General features: G+C 32.7%; 2 protein-coding genes and 2 non-coding genes across 4 annotated transcripts; 2 read left to right on the top strand and 2 right to left on the bottom strand.

Annotated features, from left to right (window-relative positions):
* Nucleotides 1-11: 11 nt before the first annotated feature.
* Nucleotides 12-3,697, bottom strand: LOC122603919 (dolichyl-phosphate beta-glucosyltransferase). The gene is made up of 10 exons (XM_043776774.1): nt 3,510-3,697; nt 3,357-3,405; nt 3,118-3,224; nt 2,882-2,927; nt 2,265-2,399; nt 2,067-2,156; nt 1,463-1,582; nt 1,301-1,384; nt 1,092-1,156; nt 12-495 (listed from the first exon to the last, which is right to left on the bottom strand). Exons 1-10 carry the CDS (start codon nt 3,617-3,619, stop codon nt 300-302), a joined length of 1,002 nt encoding a protein of 333 aa, XP_043632709.1. The 5' UTR covers nt 3,620-3,697; the 3' UTR covers nt 12-299.
* A 112-nt stretch (nt 3,698-3,809) lies between these two features.
* On the top strand, nt 3,810-3,882 carry TRNAK-CUU. The gene has a single exon. It is a non-coding gene; the product is annotated as a tRNA-Lys (tRNA).
* A 6,787-nt stretch (nt 3,883-10,669) lies between these two features.
* Nucleotides 10,670-10,742, top strand: TRNAK-CUU. Its single transcript has one exon. It is a non-coding gene; the product is annotated as a tRNA-Lys (tRNA).
* Nucleotides 10,743-12,977: 2,235 nt separating this feature from the next.
* On the bottom strand, nt 12,978-13,840 carry LOC122605795. Its single transcript, XM_043778749.1, has one exon. The coding sequence runs from the start codon at nt 13,838-13,840 to the stop codon at nt 13,160-13,162; it is 681 nt and encodes a 226-aa protein (XP_043634684.1). The 3' UTR covers nt 12,978-13,159.
* Between the last annotated feature and the right edge of the window lie 4,138 nt (nt 13,841-17,978).

Consider the following 17,978-nt stretch of genomic DNA (forward strand, 5'->3'; position numbering starts at 1 on the left):
GAAAACAAAAGTTTAACTAGAACGGAAGCATATCAGATTAGCAAACTAGTATGTAACTATCATCACTAATAATGTCTCCAACATACAAAATCTGTCAGCTAGTCTCCTAGTATACAGTTTTCTTTATAACCAATGAACCAAATATGAAAGACAATAGCAAAGATTTCTTTTGATATCCCCCCAAAGAAAAGGAAAGAGCCGGATTACATAAGTTACATTTGAAACAAGACTTTGTAGTTTCTATGTCAGAAAACTGGATATCACGAAAGTATACTCCACCAAAGGATCTCTGCTTTGACTTAAGATTCCCGTTTGCTTATTTTCCAAATACCAGCTCTATATCCCAAAGACATGAGACCCATTTCCCACACCATGTTAAGAATGCTTAAGGGACTCACCTTAGATCCCGGAATTTCAGACCAGGTTACAGATATCTCTATAATAGGGATGTCAAAGAACTTGCTTAAATAAACTAACTCGACGTCAAAGCACCACCTGCATGGAGACCATTTATGAAGTTTTAGATATACCAACAAAACAGATAAACCCACAAAGCACCAATGAACTTGATTAAAACATGCTAGGGCATAATTGTGGCAAAACGTAGGAGACCATCCTAGAGATGGCAATTCAACCTATTTACCTATGTATAGGTCTATTTAAAGTTTATCTCAAACGGATCAAGTTAAAAAGGTTACCTAAAGGAGGGAATGGATCAAATGTGTTAAACAAGTTGAAAGTAGCCTAAAGCCTCATATGCGTTACCTCCTGGATCATTTTAGACATAGTTCTATATAGTGTTATAATAGTGATATTGTTTTCATACACAAAGCTAACACGTTAATGAACCCAGCCCATACTAACAACTTCTGATTTGAGTCGTCACCAAGCCAGACCATCTTGCCACCACCAACGACTAACCCATTCAAAGTTATATGAGTCGGAATAGATACATTTAACAATAGACACATTTACCAAGACATGACATGTCTTTGCCAGGATGGCACTGTCAACAAAGTGACAAACTAGTCTTTTGCAGCATTTACGCACAGCTTTTAAACAGTTCTAAAGCATGGTTACATAATGCGTACCTTTTCAACCGAATATTAGTAAAAAGTTTCCTTGCAGCAGCTCTAGTAAACATCTTAAAGCCACACTGCCATACATGTCAAAACTTCATATGAGAGTTAAATCCAGCGAACAAGATTCATACGTATGCAAAAGTTTGTAAATATGCTTCAAATAGCTTATGTCAGATCAATACATTAAGAAATTATAATGTGAGGTTTAATACACTAACCTGTGTATCACGAACTCCAGGACCAGCAGCTAGGAGGACCACAAGATGAAACCCTTTCATTAAAAAGTTGCGATACCATTTCCTCTGAAGCATAAAGTAAAAAAAGTTCAGGAAAGATAAATCAAATGAAAAAAGATAAAATAAGTAACTCTATGAACTAACTGTAGCTAGAGCTTTCTTCTCCAGATGAGCACGAGAGCCAAATGCCACAATAGGAATATCTGCGATCGCTTCACTTGAATTTCCAGCAGACTGATGCTTTGTTTTGGCAACTGCAAGGATCTAAACAGAAGACAATAAAGACATTACTTAACATAGGCAGATACCCTGAACCAGACATCTTTTATGATGAGTAGAAGCGGCAATTACAACTACTGACTTATAAGAAGTTGATTTAGATTTCATCTGAAACGAGTCAATATAAATAAACTTACCTAAATGGGGTCGGGTCAACTGCATGAAACAAGTTGAAAGCAGCCCAAAGTATAATTCTAATGCACACAAACACCTAAATCGTTCTATTCACAGTCCTGTATTATATGGCTGATCTGCAAACACTTATCGTGATAGGGAATATTTTGTATCAACATTAACGCATTAATTATTCATAAATATTTCATAAAAATGGCACAATAAGTGTTTGTAGACCAGTCCATACTAGAAACAACCTGTTTTGACCCGTCACCTACCGCCACTAATCATGAGTACTAAAGACACACTTAAGCAATATATCGCTTTATTCTGATAAACTGCTAGTGACACCGACCTGATTCTCAAGCTTTGCCAGGTCATCAACTTTGGTAGCTCCGTCAGCATCTAGCATCAGAAGTAGTTTTCCCCGAGAATGAAGCATTCCCTGTTTTACAATGCTTTCGCAGAAGCAAGAAGCTTTGATCAGTTGTCATAATTAAAATTGTGAAGATAAACAATGAGTGAATTAGCAATCCCTACAGATTAAACTCACTTTTCTTATAGCTTCGCCTTTGCCCTGATTCTTTCCAAGAAGAACAACTCTAACATTGTCTACTTTATACTTTTTCACAAAGTCAAAGGCTACTCTTTTTGTTCCATCAGAACTTCCATCATCAACAATTATCACCTGCCCAAGAATCAATCGTCTAAAATCTTCAAACACTTCCGTTAATCAACTTACTTGCAGGCCATAATACAGCCATACAGTATGAAAAACAATCTCCATGGTACAGAAGATTTATTACTACAATATATGCTTCTAGCATGACAGGTCTAAAACAAAAGAAAATGCTAAAAATGCTAATTACCCAAGACATAGTGAAGCTGAACAAATGCACAACAGGATGAGATACAAAGATTAGGTAAGAGGGATGCCAAGAATTTGGTTATACAGATATACAGAAATCACAAGTATATTACCATAGAGATTCAAGTACAACATAAATGTTTACAACCATTATATGACTCTCAACTTTCATAGCTTGCAAGAAAGTTGCGGCATTTCTCCTCGAATCAAAGTATTCAGTTTTCACATTAAAAACTTTACTAAAACCAGGCATTGATTTCAATAGAAAATCTAAAAGGTAACTACAGATAACTAAAAGGTACCTCGTATGTAAATGAGTGGTCCTTCCTCGCACGTTCTTGAAGATAACTACAGATAGAAATTTGAAACTATGATCAAGCGCTTCATATACAACAATATTCTTTTAAATCTACCAAGCAAGCAACTTTCGATAAATAGAATTATTCTTAATTCGACTGCATAATGTAGAAAAGTCCGTAATTTGAACTAAATAAACATTCATAAGAAAAAGGAACAAAAAGGTGATGACTTTACATACTTCATGGTCTCATCAAGAGCAACAGGGAGTCTAAGTTCTTCATTGTACGCAGGAATTATCAACGAAATATATTTTGATGCAGGATCATATATATATGGACATTCCACCTGTGTGTAACAAATTGCCTATTCGAGTTAGTACCCATTACCCAAAAGACACACACACACACATAAACTTATTCAGGATGAATTTATCTGACTAATAATAAGTTATAAATAAAATCAAGATAAGAAAATGACCTGTTTTAGAGAATTTGGATCTTCAAATATGGGGTGAGCTTCAAGATGACTGCAAAAAATAGAAAAAATCAAGGTAAAGATACAGAATCTTGAATCTATATTATGATTGTATTATAACTATGGATAGTAAAGTAAATAACAAGTGGGTAGTACTTGTGATTAAATCTTCTTTTGAAAGTTTCAATAACAATGGTGACTGCTAAACCCAATCCAATAATTAAAACTAAGATTAGTGCTAATTCGATCATCGTTGACCATCCCATGTTTTTCTTTGCCTCAAAGATCAGACGATGACCAAAATCTTTATCACTTCAACCTCTTTCAAACCCTAATGTACATACACACATATATATATTCGAATACAGTGGCAAATGTCAAGAACTCAAGATGGATACATTAGAAATAGACTCGAATGTATATATAATCATAGCATCTATTAAAAAAAAACAAGAAGCCCGTCTAGCTCAGTTGGTAGAGCGCAAGGCTCTTAACCTTGTGGTCGTGGGTTCGAGCCCCACGGTGGGCGATATGTTCTGAAAGTTTTAAGCTTTTTTAGCTGGACGGATGGTATGTGACTACTTACTGTTTTTAACTGTCACATCATTAAAATTTTTAACTTTATTATCAACCATACAAACATATTTACATATTCTTATTTCATATACTAAAAAAAATTTAATACTATAAATATCCTAAAAATATCTCAGAAAAATTTAATACTATAAATATCCTAAAAATATGTCCTAAATAATGAACAAATATTTTATAAACAAGCAAGGACAAACTTATATCAATGCTATGAATAAGAATATAGAAAAACGGCCCCATTAGAGATAACGTAAAGTGCATTACTGATGACTAATGTATATAAAACTTGTGTTCATTTTTTTCTTGATTATGTTCAATTATCTAAGTTCACAAATAGAAATGAACAAACATACATACATATTTGTAACAGTTTTTTCTTATAAGAGATGACTAGATTGTTATATATGCATGTATAAAAAGTAAGAAAAAGACCATGTATAGTCTTACTCTTGAGTTTTAGTGTACAAGAGAAATAAAGAAAAAGACTAGTTTACGAAGATTAATAACGGTCTACAGATTTTTTTTTTATATCGACAAACGAAATATATTGTCACACCCTACTTATTTTTAGGAACAACATAGGATGGGAAAAGATAATCTTATTTTGTAATCGTCATAATATTAAACTTATTTTGTAATCATCATAATTATAAACTCAATGTTGGTAACTTATACAGTGTCTAAACCTGAGTGAACGTATATGGACCAATACCAAGTTACCAACATTGAGTTTATAATTATGGCGATTACAAACAACTGAGTTTATATATCTTTTCAAAGTTATCTCATCCCATCCTATGTATATATCTTGCAGTCCATACAATTAAACAACGTGGTTTGGGTCAGTGGTAAACACTCTCATCTCTGGAGATAGAGGTCAACGGTTTGATCTTCATCCCATGCAAACGTCAGAGATTCTTTTCTATCATTTAGGTCAAACTGGAAGCAGTTTCTCTACCTTGTAGGGGTAAGATATGTCTACATCTTAATCTCCATCATACACCGTCAATATATTGAGCTCAAAAACCCGTAAAAAGTGAGACTAAACAATTTCTTTTTTTCTTGTTGTCCATACAATTTCACACGGTTTAGAAAATATATGGGCTTTTTTTCTACAACATAGATATAAAATTGTATATGTACATAAGTACATTCAATATGCTCATCTTTAAAAAGCATAAAAATAATCAATGGAGGCCTAGAGGGTGTGCAAACCCGATTCCTGGCCGAGGCATAAATTTTGAAAGGGCATAAATTTTTGAAATTCTTATATATATATATATATATATATATATATATATATTATATGAAAGGAGGTGAATATAGTGAGCAAAAAGTTACAGTTGAAGGATATGCATCTCGATGTTGCTAATAAAGAAATAAACAGGTTAGATTCAATATCTCAAGGATTATAGAGAAACGGGGTATTCAAAAGCTACTAAAGAAGCAAAGGAGATTGCTAGTGGGTATTGATCCGATACTTTCACAAAAGCGTGTGATTCAAAGGAAAAAACAGTTCGGTGAGAGTTCAAGTAGGCAAGAAACTTTATTTAATTTCTTCTACATTGTTGATGAAGCTCGTTCTTCACTTGAGACACGATTTGAGCAATTCAAAGAGTATGAGAAATTGTTTGGTTTTTTGTTTCCACATAACTTGATGGGAATTGAAGATAAAGAGCTTAAGTTGTCATGCCACCTGTAACACCCCAACTAAGGCGGAACAATGAGATGTACAGAAAGTCGAGTATTCAAAACAAAGGATTATAAATAACATTCAACATAGTTTTATTTGATAAAAGAATTTACAAATGTACAAGCATGTGAACCAATTTCCAAGTACAAATGCGTCCACCATACTTGAATATTAAGTTCACGAAAGAAATAACAAGCACATGAAGTAGTATACTACAATGATCAAGGCGGATTCCATTGCCTATCACAAGGTTTGATCTTTGACTCCAAAGGGCAACGCAAATAATCATGAAGCATATAAATCCTCAATGCTTAAGCTTATTTCCTGAAAAGCATGAAGAAAAAGTGTCAACTACGAAAACGTAGTTGGTGAGTGCATAGGTTTTTATATAAATCTTGGTACATCACCGTTTTAATACTTAGAAAAACTGATTACTATTACATTTCGAAATATCCAAACCATATGATCGACAAAATTTCATATCATGTTATCAAGTTTCCAAATACCATAATGTCATATCAAGACTTGGAGAATCTATAGTAAAATTTCAGGTTCTCATTTGTCAAATCATCATGAGAGAAAAGTCTATAAATCGATTAATCGTATATCATACCAAAATCATTCGGTTACCAAAATCATTTCAATATCACCAATTTCAACGTCTTTCAAGATATCATATGAGGGACGATACCCAATCCGTATGTCCAAACAATTTCCAATTATCAACAATATTAATATCAATTTCACTTAGCCACAAGGGCATAATTCAATATCAAATTTCATTTAGCCACAAAGGCATAATTTACATAATTTTGATGAGTAAATGCTTGAGCCACTACTACTACCATTTTTTCAAAGTCCAATAATAAATAATACAAATCTTGCACAAGCTGTCAATCAAGTGCCGTAATAATAATAATAATAATAATAATGGGTCGTGCCATGGAGACGACCTAAGTAAGGTAGCTAGAACACCCGTGGTCGGACTGGAAGTGGAGGTTGTCACAAAGGCAACCAACCTTCCACCGTTACACTAATGGGTGGGTGGACGAAACCTAGTTGCGCAACTATCTAACTACAGGCCTCCACTTTCGGAGTAAATAGTAGTGCACCGAAAGAAAACGGTTTGACAGAACTCAAGCTCATCTTAAAATATTTATCACGTTGAACATACGATATAACCTCATTTCATAATCATAAAATCAAGAATCATTTCATATATATATATATATATATAAAGCAATTTTCATTTACATATCATGCTTTTCACCCCGATAGTTAAACATATAAAATAGTTTGAAAGGGGGCTATGACTTACCTTGATATGCCGCATATTATACTCATCTATCCAAAATGGGTACTTCCCATCTATAGCTTCCTTGACCATATATCCATTATGTTCCTCCATCATTTTTCAAGCCAAGACTATCCCTACGATAGGACTAATATACATAAGTTCCTATCTTAAGCCATCACTTAGAAATGCCATTTTCATTATGTTGCTATCAATTGTGGGGTCCAAGTATATTGGTAACACTCGCATCGTTTTGGTTGTAGAGATTGATGGTGTAAAGGGTTACTTTCATTACATGTGTAGTTATAAGTTGTTAGATTTTTGGCAACTTGGCTTCATTTGTGGTTTCACTTGATATATTAAGTTATCATATAGAAATGCCATATTAAGTTATGTTATTCTTATTCATCATTTGTTGTGTAACCGATTTTGGCGTGAATAAACATTTGTGATATCAATATATAGCTTGGTTAACATAATTACTTATGTCAATCTCACTTAATTATCTTTGTTTTACTTTGATTATACTTATCTTCAACTCGTATATTCCTCGATTTGTCTTACGATTACTTGGTTCATGAAGTTCGTTTAAGTGTTATGGGCCATTACCAATTGGGCCTTAAGTGTCATGGGCTTTTAAATGTTTTGGGCTTACATTAGTTATTGGGCTCTACCTTATTTGGGTTAGGTGCTTAATGGGTCATAGTGGTTATTGGGCTATAAGGCTTATTGGGCCAAGTGGGCCTACTTATTTGTGTTCCTTATGGGTTCATTATTTGGGCCGGGTTAGCCCATTATGGTTCTTAGTTCATTACCTAGCCCATTATGCCATTTATAAGATTACTTACAAATTTTCTGTTTTATACTTTATTTTTAAGAAATGATAGCTACTATTTTGGGGTCAAGACGAATTATTTGGACCTTCATGATTTTTACACAGTGACTTACATGTATCTAGTATTTTTGTGAATTTTTGGTGAATTTTTAGATGATGTTTGGTGTCCGTAAAAATTATCCAAACACAAACTGTCCCAAATGGGCACTGCTTGCGACATCAGAAGTTTTATAAAAGTTCTTGATGTTCTGATTGTTAGAAAAATCCCATGATTTTATTTTAAGTTCAAAACACATTGAAATTACTTTCCACCAAGTATGACCTCCTGGAACTTTATGGATTAGGAGATAAAAATTGTTAAAGTTTATAAAATATTCATACAAAATTACAGTTTTGACCAGTTTCAGTAGAAAAATCATATCTTTCGTTTGGTTTAGTATTTTTGAGTAATTCCAGTTGGAGGTTAATCTTAACTCATTTGTCTACAACGTTTATTTTGATAGTTTTTCTTGAAAATGTCCTCAAATGTTTAGTTTATTCGTTACAAGACAGAAGACCAATTCTGTCAGAATGTTTATTGGTTAATGCATCCCACCAATGGTTTTGTTTGCTTGCTTTAACCTCTAGATTCCCACTAACAAAATTATTACTTTATTTTTTATCTCTTAACATCAAATATACAGATTTCAATCAATTTCAAGTTCATCAATCATCCTTAAAAGGTCCATCTCAAGTCCCATATCAAAACCAAATTAAACTAGTGCAAATCTAAGCATGCATGTAATCATCTCATCATTTTAACAACAAATCTTTATCCATCTTCAATTCAACAACTTAAAAACATATTTTTATGAAAAACTCCAGAAATATATTCATCAAAATATATAAAAATATGACCATATTTCAAAGGAAGAATCACTTTAAAATCTATTTAATCTATGACAACACCTTTAGGTCTTAAACTAGTTGAATCCTTGAATCTTTCTTCTAGATTTCAACATGCATGAGCATGAGGAAGAAGATTCTATCAACTTGCCTTCATCAAGTGTATTTTCAAGAAGAAAATCAAAGAAAAACATGGTCTTTGATAAAGATCTTTTAGTATATACAAGAACAAGATAGATTAAACAAAGAGATGAAGATTTATACCCTTCTTGCACTCGGTTTTGGAGATGAATTTGGGCAGAAATTTCGTGGCCTTTATGCTCTATATAACCCTTATTCCAAGCTTAAAATAACCCTTAAAAGTATCTTGAATCAACCCTTGTTTAATCCGTTAAAAACCCTTATTATTACTATAAATTTAGATTGATTTTTCTTGTCTTTTTGTTGCTTTCTTTGAACCAAAAATGATGAAGAGAGGAAAATGATAATGTGCATTTTTGAGAGAAAAATGAGAGAGAAATAAGAGATTAAGTGTATTGGGAAGTGTTGGAGTGTTTAGGGAGTGTAAAGTGTGAGTTGGAGTGTAAGTATGGGTGCAGCATGCATTGGAAGTGTAAGAATAAAGAAACTAGTTAATTTTTGATTGGTTGAGTTGTTTTGGGAAGGGGGAGGCCGGTTTTGGGGTAGTGTTTTGGAGGGGATTTTGAATTTTTTTGATGTATGAAGTGTATGTATGGATATAAGTTTGTATTTTTAATTTTGTAGTTGTTTTTCCTAAGTTTATAAATATATTTGTATGGATGGATGTAAATTTAGTTAAGTGCTTGTATATATCTTTGTTAAGTTGTGTTTTTATGTAAGTATGCATGTCGTGTATATACATATGCATGTACGTTTGTATTTTAATTTGTTACTTCGCTCTTTATTATAAACCGTTACTCATGTTAGACGTATATATGCTCATTATTATCTAAACTCATTTTATGTACACAATAGTTTATAAGTATATGTTGTAAGATGGTCATTATATTTCTATATTCAAATGTACTTCAATTAGCTTGGTGATTTAGATTGTTGGACATTTCCTAAGATTTATGATTGTTATCACAACTTGTGAGTCTTACCTTATTATTTATATAACTTAACTTCTTGAAATAAAATTTTTGATTCATTGGCATTTTGTCAAGCTCAATTAGAACTAATATATGTAGCTTGAGATCGGCTTGATTGATTATAGTTATTGGTTATAGCATTTCTAAGATAGCTAGTTATCTATGGTATTTCTAAGGCATCTCACCATACCATAGGGCAATTATCACTATGCTTTGAATGTCTAAAAGGTCGATTCTCTTAATAAATCTCTAGGGATAAAGTCCAAGTAAATTATCCTACTCGAAATTTGAGGATTGTTACACCACCCTCTTGAAAATGCACTCGGGATATTGAAGCTGACGAACTTTATATGGAGTTGAAGTTATTTGACACGTCACAAATTGATGAATTTCACAACCCTATAGATGTTTTAAAGCGTTTGAAAGAGCTTGGTTATTTTCCAAATGTAACCATTGCATACAGAATATTGTTGACTATTTCAATCACAGTTGCATCTACAGAAAAAAGTTTTTCTAAGTAGAAGTTATTGAAATTTTATTTACGATCAACAGCTATTGAGAACGTAATCTTAGAGAACATAAATTGTGAAAAGCTAATTAACCAATTTTCTATGAAGAATGATAGGAGAGCTTCACGGATTATTGGATAAAAAAGTAACTAATATGGTATGTAATTCTTAAATTATGATCTTATTATGCATATATAATTTTTTATAAAAAATGTTTATATATTTGAATTCGGTTAAAGTTAGGGACATATTTTTCTTTGCTCGGCCGGGGTGTTAAAATTCTCAGGGCCGCAACTGAAAATAATTAACATAGACTCAAATTTAACACCAGCTTAAAATATCACAAAATGTTATAAAGAAGATACAATAATGAGATTCACACAGAAGGTTCAAAATAGCCCGTCTAGCTCAGTTGGTAGAGCGCAAGGCTCTTAACCTTGTGGTCGTGGGTTCGAGCCCCACGGTGGGCGAATTTTTTATAAGTTGTTTAGCGCAAGGCTCTTAAGTCTTTACCTTGTTGGACTCGTACTATGTTGCCCTTTGCAGACGCATCATTTTCTCATGGTCCTGGAAAACAGAGGCCATACATGCATGATTAGACTCGGCTCTCATGCTATTTTGCTGTGTTAAAAGTGAATGTATCATCCGACATTTGGTGCTTATGCTATTTTTTGCCTTCTTTATTATGTAAATGATTCACTTTTTGTTTCCCCTTATTATAAATTTGTAGCGTGCAAGTATTAATGTATGTCACACATATAATGCCTGCATAGACCCATTACTACTTGACATATTTTACAAAAGGAAGAAAACTTTCATAGAAATACATGTATGATAAATAAATATGTTTAGCCTGGTGAAATATATGTACCAGTTGTTCAGCTAATGATTTACTTGTCGTCGGTACATGCTAAGTTTTGTTTTTGGTCGCTAACTCAACACAATGTATGTTGACTTTGTTATCAATTAACCTGTTACTTCACCAAAGAGGCAAAGAAGTATTGATCGATTTGCTAATCAAAAGTTTATTGTGATGTACAATAAACAGATTCACATGTTGGAATATGTTGGATACACCTAGTTTAGGGAATACAAATGTAATTAGAGAAGTCTATATAACTAACTTGCAATAATTTGTTAGAGTTTGTACTGATAACCATCTATAAATACTCTTTGACATGTCATGTATCGTATCATTTCCTCCCTTTTTATTCTGCCTTGCTACACTCATTTGTTGGAATGGAATCGTCTCATTTGCACCCTGGAGTCGTCTTAATTAAGGGGTGTCCCAGCTGGAATCGCCTCAATTGAGGGCGCCCCTTTAAATACAAATCTAACACACATCAATCTCAACTAGAAAATCACCAATCCAATCCAACACACATCAATCTCAACTAGAAAATCACCACCATTACCAATCACGCGTAAAACCAAAAAAAAATGCACCCTGACAACCAAATTTATATGACAGGATACAATCTAAATTATTAAGTTCCCACTTCCCACGATGTTTTTTTTATAAGTAAATTTTATTTCAGACATGTATGATGTGTGCTAATCGTACAACGAAATGGTCCCATACTAAGCGGATCTTAAATAGTCTTTCTCACCATACCACCTCTTTAATTGGAAAATACCGTCGAGAAGAATCTATCAATGCTCGAACTCGAGACCTTGGAGTAAACTCCTCTGGGCCCCACATAACAGGTTTAGTGAAACACCCCTGACCACTAGGGTTTAACCCGGTGGTTAAGTTCCCACAATATCTAATAGATATTAAAACAAAGTTATAGAATCGATCAGTTGAATAAAATATAAATACCACTATAAATTAATGATGATAATAAAAAATTTAATAGTAAATGAGAAGGGAACATAGGTCAGAGGAGAGTTGTCGATCATGTATTGGGATTCTGCCGACGATATTTTAATTTGTTCAACGCTCAGTGCTAGACATGATTACAATGCACCATTTCACATTAATAAATACACAAATCACAATATAAATATTATCTACACATATATTTAACATTGTTTATATTTGTTAACATAAACTATCACTATGATTGTTTTGTCTAAAACCTAAAGGCTAAAATACTGGAACAGGCGAATATATTAAAACTAGTCTTAACTTTTTCTTGATTATAATTTTGTTAAAAAAAAACAGCATGGTACCCGCATAATGCGGCGGCGAGCCGACGATGACGATGATGGCGGCGACGGATGTTGACAATGGTGGCGGCATCAATTGGTGTACGTAAAGATATTTTATTTAAAAGGGGTTAATAGAGATATTTTATAATATAATGGACTAATGATGTAATTTAATATTAAGGGTTGATGGTGATTTAATGCATTAAGGGTAAATTGGTAATTTCACATGTACCAAAAATGTAAATTTTTCAACATGGGGATTATAATTTTTATATATTTGTATAGAAATATAGATAATATAAATGTATATATATATATATATATATATAAAGAAAAACACTGTAATCAAATATAAATTCAGTAATCTATACTAGTGAAGTAGTGATATCAGAGTATAAAATGATTTAATAAAAAAAAAAAAAAAGAAGATGAGATAGATTTTTTATTTAACATTTAATCCTCAATGTAATAATTCAATAATCAACTAGCATAATAGTCAGACTTCATACCAAGAAGGCAAGAACTACATAGAAATCAACATTTTAGCACAATTGTCACAAACTAATATTTATTGATCCTAAAAGTTACATTAATAAGCACATTGCACTATTGCAGAGTTACAAAATCCCACAAAATTTTAATCAAAAAATTCCTCCAACATACAAGAAAAAATATTTCCAGTAAAAAAAAAAGCAAGAAAAAAGAGAGTAATTAAAATACAGTAGTAAATTTACTAATGGGCCATGGCAGAAGAAGGTTGAACAGTAGTAGTATTAGCAAAGTTAATGCTTCTTTGATTAGGCATAGCAAGCATAGCAGTATGATCCATAAAATCATTCAAAGCCACAACATATTCCAATATTACCCTTAAATCCTCAGCACTTGAAAATCCTATATTCCCTTTTCTTCTCACTGCGTACACATAAAATGTGATACACCCTTTTCTAAACTTGAACCGGGCCAGCTCACAACCGGTTTGACCTCTAATCAACTTCCGGTTCACTTCACCTAGGGGGAGTTCAGCTGGCCAGACCCGGTCCATTGACAACTTCATTTTTTCCGATTCGAATACAAATAAAACCACTTTGGATTTCTTGGTTCCTAGGCCTAGTGTGAGGGTGTGCCATGCATGGTGGGCCAAGATTGTGAAGTTTGTAGGAATGAAAGCGGTGGTGGATGGAAGGACAGGTGGCGGTTTTTGATTGGTTAGCGAAAGGAGATGAAGGATCTCTTGTGGTCTTGCACGGCGGATGGTGAAAGATTTGATGATGAATTGACCGCCGAAACGAAGGCCTTTGACTTCTGATGATGGTTTGAAAGAGTAATCTGATGATGATGAAGTGGGCTGTGGATGTTTGTGTTTTTGTTTCTTGTTTTTGTTTGTGTTTTTGTTTTGTTTTTCTTTTTCTGCCATGGTTGAAAGTGGTGGTTGGTGGTGGACTGATGGTGGTGGACTGGTGGTGGTGGGTGCAAAGAAATATAGAGAGAGATAGAGATAGTGTAGTGTGTGTAAAATGAGTTGGTGGAATGGGCTTTTTTGATTTTGGTGGATGTGTGTATTGATGATTTGTGATAACTGATAACTGACCACTCTATAGCTTCTTTTTTTTTTTTTTTGAGCAAAGAGGTACACTTTTTTCACAAATTCTATATTTAATGGATTATTGAATACTGTTTTTGTTTAAACATATTTGGTTTCTATTAATATGGTAAACCCATTATATTTGATGAAAATAGACGTGTGATTTAAAATGGTATAACCATTTTTTTATTTATGTAGTGATATTTTTTTTCAGATAAAAGCAATTTTCTTTCCAAATAAATCTTCTGCAACTTAAATCATATATAATGGTCGATCTTTTGGTGATGTTTATTCCACTTGCTTATTAGTTAAACCTTCGAGTATATTTTATCAGTAAATTAGTCTTTTGTGAAGATAGTTTTCTTAGACGAGCATAATATCCGCGCATTGCGGCGGAATTTTGTTTTAAGAATGAGATAGATTCGGGGGTAGTTTAGTCCAATTGTAGAGGTGGGTATAGAAATATGTATTAAGGTAAGGAGCATTTTAGACTTATCAGGTTCTTAATGACTTAAAGCTAATTTGCTTTATAAGAGAGTATAGATAATGGCTGGAGTATATTTTATTGGGAAATGCTAAATACAGTCCTTAGGGCTGTATTTAACGTGCATAAAAAAACTTGTACCTTTTATATTAAAAGTTCATCCCTGATTTTCATGGTAAATGTCCAAACAATTTATGCACCTTAAACACACTCTAAGGGTTGTATTTAGCAAACCTCTATTTTATTAATAGTGTTCCATTTCCTTTGATCAACATATTAAAAAAATCTAGTTTTCATGGACATCTTCGATCTCTTCTCTTTAATTTTTCTATTCGTTCTTGATAGAGTTACTGATTGCTATTTAATTGTTTAAGTGATAACAATATTTAAATCCAGGGAATAAACTATCCAAGATAACCATGTTAAGAGATTTTGCTCTTGTAGTGTAGTGTTTAGGAAAACGTAACATCACGAAAAGGAAGTGACTGAAAATAGAAAATCATAGAAAACGTAACAAAATACTATAAAATAATTTCCAAAAGTGAAAAGGCAAGAAATTGTATAAGTGCATAACATGCAAATTAAAGCTTTTGCCTTTTGGGAATATGAATATTAGTTATCATTGATGCCACCCACGACTAGCTACATCGATAATAAGAGACCTTAAATAAGTATATCTAAACTTCTATGCCACATATATAGAGAGATCATACGTATTAAAACTTTATATTATATATATACTAGTCCTAATACCTATACGGTAGTTATATAGATTGCATCATAAAGAAATTGGAATATGCTTTATACGTGATTAATAAGTATGAAATAAATTGTGGTTAAAGTAAACCGATAATCGAAGCTAAATTATAATAAACAAATAAATATAATATATAATATATGTTTAGTTAGAGTATTGGATTTACCTTAAACTTTTAGTCACAAATCAAAATCGAAACTTGTAAGCATTGTTGATGACGTCAAATAGCCTTGTGATTTTGGATCGTAAATTCAATTTTGAAGTCTTCATGTTAATAACTTATTATAAATAATATAAGTAATAGGAGTTACTGATTACCTCCGTGGTTGGACACCCGGACTTTTGTCCAAGAGGTCACAGGTTCGATACTCTCGCCCTGTGATTGTCTGCCAGGATTTTGTCCTGGCTTTTGTGGAGCTTTTACCGGGGGGGGGGGGGGGGGATCGGGTAGGTCCATGGTATCCAGTCCGGATTCCCGTGATCCTGCTCTTGCTGTTCTAAAAAAAAAATAGAAGTCGAATAATTGAGAAAGAAAAAAAGACAATTTATTAATGAGAAAACGATCAATTAAATAACGTTATAGTGTTTAATTCTAAATTTAATAAGGAAATTGAATCTATATACAATTAAAAAAGTTAATTTAATAAAATAAATAAATTAAAAGAACACTTGTTGATCAAGATTTACGTCACATATCATTTTAAAAATATCTCAATCTTATTTTAGGTTATTGGTAGATAAAAAAAAATAAAATAAAAAAGACACGCAACTCGATTGATAGTTTTTGATAAGAGTTAGTCAAAGGTCGAGATTTTAATAAATCAATCGGTACTTTTAATTAGTTCAACAACTTTGTTAGCATTTTTAAATAATTAGCATGTTGCCCGCCACAATGCGGCGGTGGTAATGTAGTGGTGACGGCGGCGACAAGTGGTGGTGACGACGAGTATAATTTATTTCTTTAAGGGTATTTTAGGTATATCTGTGGAGATAATTAAATTAGTAAATGAAAAAGAGGGTATTTAGAAAAAAGAAGAGAGGGGTATATTTGTAATATTGCATGGAGTAATATTCAACATTTCCTAAAATAAAAAAAGGCTATTTTTTTTTCTATACTACTTATTAAAGAAAATAACCCCCCTCATGTTGAAAGTTACATGAGAGGAAATGTCTAAAATGCTCTTTCATGTAATATTTTTATCTACCACCTTTAAGATATGTAATATTTTTACTTAGTATTAAAATATTTTTACTTACACTACCCCTTAACATTAATGATTAAGTTATACTATCAATCCTTTATTTTTTAAAATATCCCCATTAATAATCTACATCAATCGACGTCTCATCTACCACTCGTACGTATGAAACAATTCCAATTTGCATTAATTAGCTACTCAACAACTTTAAAATTGAGTTTAGAAACCAAAGTTATAAGTAAAGTCTTATCAAATTAATGTTATCTTGTCAAATTACAACCAAGTTGTCATCTTTAAATTTGGATTAAAAATCTCATCAAAGGTGAATATATTGCGTACATATAGCAAGTTAATTTTCAAAAAAGTTTTAAGGAGTACCGAATAGAAAGAGATTTAGCCTTTTTGACAGGTATATAGAGTTTCAAACAAGCAACACCAATATAACGTAGTACAAGTATTACGTATGGGAATCATTAACAATTTATAAGAGAAACAATACACATGAGATTAAGGTTGGCACACCAAAAATGATGGAAGGCATTAGTCTTGTGAATAAAGTTGCTTCCTTTAGGTTAGGGTACCTTGAGCTTTTAATCATGTCACAAGGAGAAAAGCAACAATCCATGTTCTTCACTAGACCAACTCTTTAATGACATGGAGGCCCACCAAATTGAACTGGCCCCGGTAATTATGTGCTCCCGAAGAGTTTGCTTTTGTTTTGTCACTACTAATCACTATTGAAAGTGAGAGTAGACCAAACTTTGTATTTGCCAAAAAAGGTGTTGTATATATTGTAACGATGGTAACATTTTGTTCGATTTAGTTTTGTTGGCTAGCTATGAACTTCAAAGATTGATTTAACCGTTCATCTCAATCTATTACTAGCATGTATAGTAGCAGTTTGATGATTGATATAAGTTTAAGTTTATTGGCCTTTAGCCATCATTGGTATTTGTTAATTAGTTGAAAATCTTTTTATGTGTAGAGGTGTTCGTTAAAGTACATATAAAACCCTTAGGGAGGATTTTTCCCCAAGTATTTCCTCATTATCAAGTTCTGTGTTCGAGCTTCGTAGAGTGTTCAATTAATTTGAGGATTTATTCAAAGCTAGATGAGTGTAACAGAGAGTCGTACATAAAAAGAGTTAAAACAAATTCTTACGATGAAAGGAGCTTCAAGAATTCCACTTCAAGTCTTTAAAATTTCATCTTGCGGATATCCATAAGAAAGTTGAGTGTTATATGTATTCGAATATTTGTCTTGAATGAATAATTTTGCTTAAAAAAGGGTCATTCTTAGCTTTTTAAATTGGGAAATGATTAATCATTCTAAGTCAATAGTCTAAAAATCATCTTAACTATTAGATGATAACATGTAAAAAATGAGACAAGATTAAGAAAAAGCAGCATGGTTGGATCAGTGGTAAACACCCTTGCCTCTGGAGACAGAGGTCATGGGTTCGATCCTCATCCCATGCAAAGATTGGAGGGCATTTTCTATCATTTAGGTAGAAACTGGAAGCAGCCTCTC

This window comes from Erigeron canadensis, chromosome 6 (genome assembly GCF_010389155.1).
Source record: "Erigeron canadensis isolate Cc75 chromosome 6, C_canadensis_v1, whole genome shotgun sequence".
Lineage (NCBI taxonomy): Eukaryota > Viridiplantae > Streptophyta > Magnoliopsida > Asterales > Asteraceae > Erigeron > Erigeron canadensis.